This window comes from Cygnus atratus, chromosome Z, assembly GCF_013377495.2.
Source record: "Cygnus atratus isolate AKBS03 ecotype Queensland, Australia chromosome Z, CAtr_DNAZoo_HiC_assembly, whole genome shotgun sequence".
NCBI classification, from domain to species: Eukaryota; Metazoa; Chordata; class Aves; order Anseriformes; family Anatidae; genus Cygnus; species Cygnus atratus.
Window position 1 is genome coordinate 37,791,384 of NC_066396.1, and position 7,903 is coordinate 37,799,286.

Below are 7,903 nucleotides of genomic sequence, written 5' to 3' on the forward strand. Positions count from 1 at the left end.
AGCAATTGTTCCTGTCTCTGTTAGAGATCTCAGGTATCACCTCTCTCTAATTTCTTTGTTATCTTTGCTGGATTTACTGTCTGGATGGTAGCCGGATTTACTGTCTGGAAGCTGTTAGAACCTTATAGAAAATTTCAAGGGAATATTTAATGTGAATAAACTTTATGGGAGTGGGGCCAGTGTCTTTGTGGTTTACTCTATTTATATGTGTATGTGTGTATAGGTGTGTATATGTTTAAAAGACAGATTATATCTTGATGCAGTTTCTACTGTGTTTTCTAAATCAGAGTAACAAATGGAGGAAAAACAACACTGGCAGAAAAGCTTAAGAAAATGCTTCCCAACTGTGATATAATCTCTCAGGATGACTTCTTTAAGGTAACAGTATTGATGAAAAGACCTATGAGATAAAAGTGGGCTTGAGTAGATTTTAACATCATTTGTACTATTCCCAGTTCAGCTATCGATGGACTGTTAAAATTGACACTGCTTAAAATAATAACTGCAAGAAAGAGAAATAAAACCAAAACTGGGGTAACTGAACTTTCAGTGGCCAAAACCACTGAGTATACTTGGGAAAAAGAAATTGACTATATTTTTGATACTCTTTCAAAGTAAGTAATGGGTGTACCTTGGATGTGTTTTTTGCAGATACTTTATGCTAATGGAGTTTATAATAATGTTGTGTTTACCCTACATCCATGTGGTAATACGTAGTTCATTATTTCCCAAATCAAAAAAGAAAAAAATAAACATTTTGTATTAATATCAGAGTTGTCAAAGAGGTTGAACAGGTTCTGATTTCTGAAGGGTAAAGTTCTAGTGAACTTAAGAGCTATGATTTGGAGAATCTGTTGTTCTAGATCAAATAAAGTGTTTGTATGACATTAAAATCATTGTATACGGCATTCTAATTTTGAACACAAATTTTATCAATTAGGATACAAAGCACCATTGAAAATACTGATTTTTCTTCTTTTCAGCCAGAGTCTGAAGTAGAAACAGATGAGCGTGGATTTAAGCTGTATGATGGTCAGTAACTTCGAAGCATTGTTTCTGAACATTTTACTGAAACTCCATTGTGCTGAGCTTCAACACTTTGTACCCCTCCATCCTCTGACCCCATCCCTTCTGAGAAAGGCTGTAAACAAATGATTCTTTCAGAGTGATCCTTACCTCAGTTTCTCTCAGCTCACTGAGATGAAAATAGAAAACTTGATGAATTAGCAAATTGCTGAAGCTAGTGCTTGTCTTACCCTTTCCTCTTTTTAATTTTTTCTCAAGTTGCACCTGGTGCAGTAGCAAATGCTTCAGTTCAGTTGAAAGTCTCTTGACTTACAGCACTGGCATAAGCTAAGCCTCATCACTTTCTATGTAATGATGGATTTTTTTCACTTTGATCTCATTGGATATCTTCACCATCGAGTCTCTTGCATTGTTGTATTCTAAAGAAGTTAAGCTTGGGTCTGATCTCATGTCAGATCTTACACTGAGACCAAATGTTTCCAACTTCATAGGTAATGCTGGCTCAGTATGCCAATTCAGCTGTGTGAACTTCTAGATCCAGATCTACTTTATGCCAGTAATTTGGTTCAGGTCATATCTAGTTATAAACAGTTGATTATTAGCTACTCTATTTTGATACTCTGTGATCACAAAATGTATTGTTCTAAACATTGGCCAGAAACTTAATTTATGTCTGAAAACTGACTTTCATCAGTTAATCCAGTCTCTGACCCATCTTCTAGGCTAAATGAAACTGGAATGTGAAACTGGAGGGATAAGTTGGACATTCTGGTTCATTCTGGGCTTAATGCTGCGCTTAAATATTCCTTTAAAATGTATTTGCTCTTACCTTATGCAAAGTCTGCCTTCTGTTCAGTACTTACCTGATATGTTCTTTCATCTCTACACAAAAACAGGTGCTACACTATGCTGTTTTGCTTTGTATGCCATCCTCCTTTCAAACCAGTCCATCCCTCCCAACCATCCAAATACTTGAAACCCAATGAAAACCCAAACCAAAAACAAATTTGAGCCCCCTCCATTGGCCTATTTCAGTGACAGCTGACTGAAAGGTGGAGGTATTAGTTTTTTTTACAAGTTCTCTAGAATAAGAGAGCAGTCCCTGGAATTTCTTCCATGGAGAAAAAGGCTCTGAGGGAATTCACACACTTTTTGGTGTCACAGGATTCAGAGGGACCACACCAACCAGACATACTCCAATCCTAGGAAAAGCTTCTGTTTTAGGGTATCGTCTGTTGCCAACACAGAACTGCCTACATGTGTGAGATCATTTAGACTCTCATTTAGACTTACATGTAGATTATTTGTTTTCTACTGATTTAGGTTAATCAGTAATTGGCACTTGAGGGTTCTTTAAATTTTTTAATTCTTTGTTTTTAAGAGATGCCTAACTTTTTCTTTTCGTCTAGTACTTGATGCTCTCTATATGGATGAAATGGTGAAAAGTATTCACAATTGGATGAACAGCCGTACATGCTCAGCTGTTGTGACTGAAGAACCACAGAATACACGTGACAGTGTTAAAAATACAGAAGATGTTTATATTTTGATTGTTGAAGGCTTTCTGCTGTATAATTATGAGTAAGCAGTAGTATGTAAACTGGTATGTTAAGAACTGCCCTAAAAAGGAAGGGAGAACTAAATATATTTTTTTCGTAGGCCACTTAATGAACTCTGGAATAGAAGATATTTTTTGACGCTTCCTTATGAAGAGTGCAAAAGGAGAAGGAGGTAAGATTATTCAATTATTGCTCACAGAGGGTCGTTGTATACTCTAACCTGGAGTGGTTTGTTTTTACCATCTTGTGCTTGCCAGATGTAAGCTTAACAGTTTGCAGATCGCAGAGAACAGATTATCTGTTTTGTGTGATTCCCAGGCAAGATGCTGTGGGTATTTATCAAATATTAACAAATGTGGTGGGTTTTTTGTTTGTTTGTTTGTTTTTTGCATTTTAAAGCACTGAGATCACTGAGATATTAAAATGTTAAGTGTCTTACAAATTCCGAAACGGAATTTGGCATCCAGATAAATTATTTAGATTAGTGACTGCATATTGGGGTTAAAATTTATTTTAAAACGAGAAAAAAAAACATAAAGTAGTCTTATCCTTGGGTGAAAATAGCTACATGATTAATGTTAAAGTAACAATATTTATGCATGGTTTTATTGTATAATTCATTTAAAAGTATATGATGTATTAGTTACACTGTGTATTTGATTTAGGTTATTGAGCCAGTGTCCAACTTGGCTCCAGATTTGCAGTGCTACCATGTGCTTGGAGCAATATATGTCCATGAAGTCTGAAACTGCTGTCTGAGTAAAGCAATCCTCCGTTCAGCTGACTTCAGTTGACTCCACTTTAGGTTCTTGACTAAATTTGCCTTTAAAGGAGTTTAGTGTCCGATTTTTTAGCCATTTAAAACTTGAGAAGTCTATATACCCAAAAAAAGAAAAAAAAAAAAAAAAGTAATTTATTTTGGTAACATTTTCAATGCAGCTTAATTTATATATAATGTCTTCTTCAATTAAAACTCCTTTTCTGTTATCTAAAATAGAATTTGATTGGCAGAAATAGGTAAGTTAGCAAGAGTTCTTATCACAGATTATATTATTACAACAAAAATCCCTGCTTTGCTCCAGCAGTTATGCAACCTCCTTGCCTATATGTATTTTGGATACATGCTCTTATTAAACCAGCTAACATTGGGTGTTGTGTGGGAAATGCAAAACTTGCATGGGAATGCAAATACATTTCTGTGTAGCACCAGAGTCTATCAGCCAGCAGATACACCAGGGTACTTCGATGGACACGTGTGGCCTATGTATCTGAAATACAAAAATGAATTGGAAGAACACACAAGTAACATTGGTATGGTATCCTTAATTTTAAACTTATAAAATGATAAAGTGTGGTGCTTGTCTGTTTTGTTTGTTTGTTTTGTTTTGTTTGATTTTGTGTTTTTCATAAGGGACAACATTTTCTTCAAGTGTGGCACTTGCACAGTAGGTTTTGCCCTTTCTGTTGGTTTGTATTTTAAGTCTTTACAGTTTTGTTTTATTATTTTAATTATTTTTAAATAATGAAAATTATGAGGTTAAAAAGTAGAAATGTTTTGATCATCAATTAAGTCCATTTAACAAGCTAGTTTGCATGTTCACGTGTGGATAAATGTCCGTGGCTAAACAGGAAACTTCTGAGACAATAGCTGATGCCTTGGCTGAATTCTTCAAAATTAAAATCCTGGCTGATGTCCCATTAAAAGCTATAGGATACTTCACAGATGCTTTCGTACATACCACAGTCACTAGTCTTGCATGGGGAATGTCAAAGCCTAGCTTGCTGGTATGGTGGTGCTGTGAGTTTGTGTGACACTGACACTTTTACAGCTCTTGGGAGTGCATGCTTCTGGAGTGGGTCTCAGAGGAAAGAAACATCAGGTGGCTTTTCATGAGCATGCAGATTAGGGCACTGCTGTTTACTGTGCAGTGAGGGGGAGAACTACAATGCTCTTCCTTGACTTCCTCAAACCCTGACGTTGAGGAAGAACCTGAGATCTTGCCTTGCATAGGAACCTCTCTGCTGAATTATTCGATTGCTCTACTGTCCTAATGTTATTACTGCTACTCTTTTGGAGCTTTTTTTACCGTAAATATTTGTAAACTAATTCCTAACTATGATACTTTTCCATTATGTTATTTTTTAACATTCATATTCAATTTGGGAAAGAAACAAAGGGAGGAACGGCTCTTGCTTTCTGTTTTTTTCATCTCTTCTGATTGCATTCAGAGGAATACTGAAAATGTTACCAACTGCTACTGTAGATAACTGGCACAGAACTCATGAAAACTTTTTCTTTCTTCTTAGTTTATTTGGATGGAACTAAACCCCAAGAAGAGCTTTTATCCTGTGTGTATAGTGATATAATACAGGAATTAAAAAAGCTGAGGGAAGGAAGTAAGTGATTTTATTGGAAATTGGATATGCTTATAGAATTCCAAGTTAACAAGAAGCTTATTACTTTGTATGGAAACACTGCAAGGATTGTACAGATCTATATCTGACTATATTTTCATAATGCAAGGTGCTGCATCTGGGTCAGGGCAATCCTGGACATGAGTACAGACTGGAGGAAGAGCAGCCCTGCAGAGAAGGACTTGGGGGTTTTTGTGGGCGAAAAGCTCAACATGAGGCAGCAGTGTGCACTTGCAGCCCAGAAAGCCAGCCAAATGCTGGGATGCATCAAAAGTGGCCAGCAGGTGGAGGGAGGTGATTATCCCCCTCTGCTCCGCCCTTGTGAGGCCCCACCTGGAGTGCTGTGTCCAGGTCTGGGACCCCCAGCACAAGAAGGATATGGGGCTGTTAGAGCTGGTCCAGAGGAGGGCCATGAAGTTGATCAGAGGGCTGGAGCACCTCTCCTACGAAGAAAGGCTGAGAGAGCTGGGGATGTTCAGCCTACAGAAGAGAAGGCCCCAGGGAGACCTCACTGAGGCCTTTTAGTACTTAAATGGGGCTTATGAAAAAGATGGAGAGAGACTTTTACATGGGCAAGGTAGTGATGGGACAAGGGGCATTCATTTTAAACTAAAAGAGGAGAAATTTAAATTAGATGTTAGGAGGAAATTCTTCACTCAGAGGGTAGTGAGGCACTGGCACAGGTTGCCCAGAGAAGCTGTGAATGCCCCATCCCTGGAGGTGTTCAAGGCCTGGCTGGATGGGGCTTTGGCCAACCTGATGTAGTGGGTGGCATCCGTGTCGACACGAGGGTTAGAACTAGATGATCTTTAAGGTCCCTTCCAGCCCAAACCATTCTAGGATTATGTGATACATATACATATGTTCCTATGTCTTTATGCATATTTGGCTGTTACTCTGCGTCATAATGAGGTATAGCTTTAAGCGCATTGTTGGGTTCTCTTGAATAATAGGTGAACCCACTGCTATCTGCTGATAGAGTAAAAAAAAAAAATTAAGGTGAGGCAAAACATCAGTGTAAGCAGACACGTTGTGGTAGTGGTAGGTTCAAATATACAGTGATGTCACATGCAAACAGAGAAATGACACCGTAAGTTAAACATGTACTTTATTTTTGTTTCAGATCAGCAAGTCTCATGGCATGATAATGTAGAAGGCCTGGGTTCTGTCTGATATGGATTTAAAACCCCAAGAATGGTGCTTGGCAAGCCAACCAACTGAGCAGATGTCCACACTTAATGCCCATAACGATAGTTCATACAACGCAAGTGGATTTGTAGCAAGTATTAGCGCTGTAAGCCTCAGATACTGAGTTAACTATCAACAGTGCATTATTCCTTAGGATTCCTTCCATCAGTCATGCCTTGGCTGATCTTTATATGTGATTGAATTTGTGTATTTTAAATAATATAAACACTTTTGTATACAGAACTAAACTATAAAGATGCAATTCTGTTGGATTAGTAAGATGATCTGAAAATGGATGAATGCAATTTGAAATGTTCATATAGTACTTGGGAATGATGATTAAATATTAGAGGTAATCACTGATAAACATGGTTAGAAGAACTAGCTGTAAGCTGTGGCAATGCTAACTTTAAGATTGTGTAAGCTGTTATTCTGCTCGTTCAGTAACCGAATCTGTTACTGAATGCATTGTAACTGAGCTTAGACTTGCTCAATACCTGTGTGGTGTTTCTCAGGTAATTTCTATGTTACATGTTTGGACCAGCTGAGAATGTATTATTTTAGAAAGAAAGATTGTTAGGAAAATGTGGGGGACTAACATCTCAGAATAGATACGCATCACTAACAAGTTAAATTACATATATCATGGAAAGATCATGGATTAGAATGGTGAAAAGTACAAGATAATAAATCCATGCTTCGGGGAGGAGGAAGTAAGAAATATTTCTTATTAATATTCAGAACTCAGGATGAAGTTATATTATGTATGTAATTATATATTACATATACAATGAAAGCGTTCAGAAAGCAGGCATACTAAATGTATGTTAAAATTTTATTACAGAATCTGTATATATATATCAAGATAAACTAGGAAACTAGCAGGTTTAATTGTCTTCAGTTGCTGGATAAGTAACGTATTAACCCATACTTCTTGTATATGATCTCTTAAATTTTATTTAAGAATAAATAAAAACTAAAATCAAAAAAAAAGCCTTTATTATTAAAAATAATTTATTTTTAATTACAAATAAAAAAGCCAGAATAAAAATCCAGCTGCAGATGTGAAAAGCAAAGGATGGACTGTATTACTTACACTTCAACTGAACTGATCATGGTGATTGAAATGTGTTGCTTTATTAATAGTCCCAAAACTGTAAATAAGAAAAGGGCCTTAAACAGATCAGAGCAGTTAAATCTGTGTTCAAGATGAAGTACTTCTAAATGCTGTTTTGTATTGTTATTTTGCAATAAAAAAACCTTCAGGTTATTTTTGCTCAAATGCATTGATGTTGTTGAACTTCCTATCCTTGCATGGAGCTTATAGGCTTGTGGTCTCCCTTTGATAAACTTGTGAAGTAATTTTCTTACATGGAGAAATGCGTAAGTGCAATTTTAGATGATGTATTGACTGCAGAGTGTTTTGGGCTTACACCGCAAGGTTTTTTGGGGGGGGGCGGGGGGCTGCACGGGTGGCCTCTGTGACTAGAGCCCAGCATCCGCCCCATGTCTGTTCACAGCCGGCTCCAAAAGGGACCCACTGCTGACCAGAGCCAAGCCAGTAAGCGGTTCTTTTTGGGCCTCTGGGAGAGCAGATTGAAGCAGGAAGAAAAAACTGCTGTGCAACAGCAGATGGGAGAGGAGTGAGAAGCAGCCCTGCAGACCCCAGGGTCAGTGCAGCAGGAGGGCAGGAGGCGCTCCATGCGCTGCAGCAG

General features: G+C 37.6%; 1 protein-coding gene across 4 annotated transcripts in view; it reads left to right on the forward strand.

Moving 5' to 3' along the window:
• Positions 1 to 7,470, forward strand: part of NMRK1 (nicotinamide riboside kinase 1) — a 16,150-nt gene extending 8,680 nt beyond the window's left edge. For 2 of the 4 annotated variants that reach the window (XM_035558526.2, XM_050716269.1), the window contains exons 3-9: positions 288 to 378; positions 984 to 1,032; positions 2,436 to 2,607; positions 2,686 to 2,757; positions 3,790 to 3,896; positions 4,893 to 4,982; positions 6,124 to 7,470. In XM_035558526.2, the coding sequence (XP_035414419.1) occupies positions 288 to 378; positions 984 to 1,032; positions 2,436 to 2,607; positions 2,686 to 2,757; positions 3,790 to 3,896; positions 4,893 to 4,982; positions 6,124 to 6,173 (631 nt within the window). In that variant the 3' untranslated portion in view covers positions 6,174 to 7,470. The other 2 variants (XM_035558527.2, XM_050716270.1) reach the window with 2 other exon arrangements.
• Positions 7,471 to 7,903: the final 433 nt, after the last annotated feature.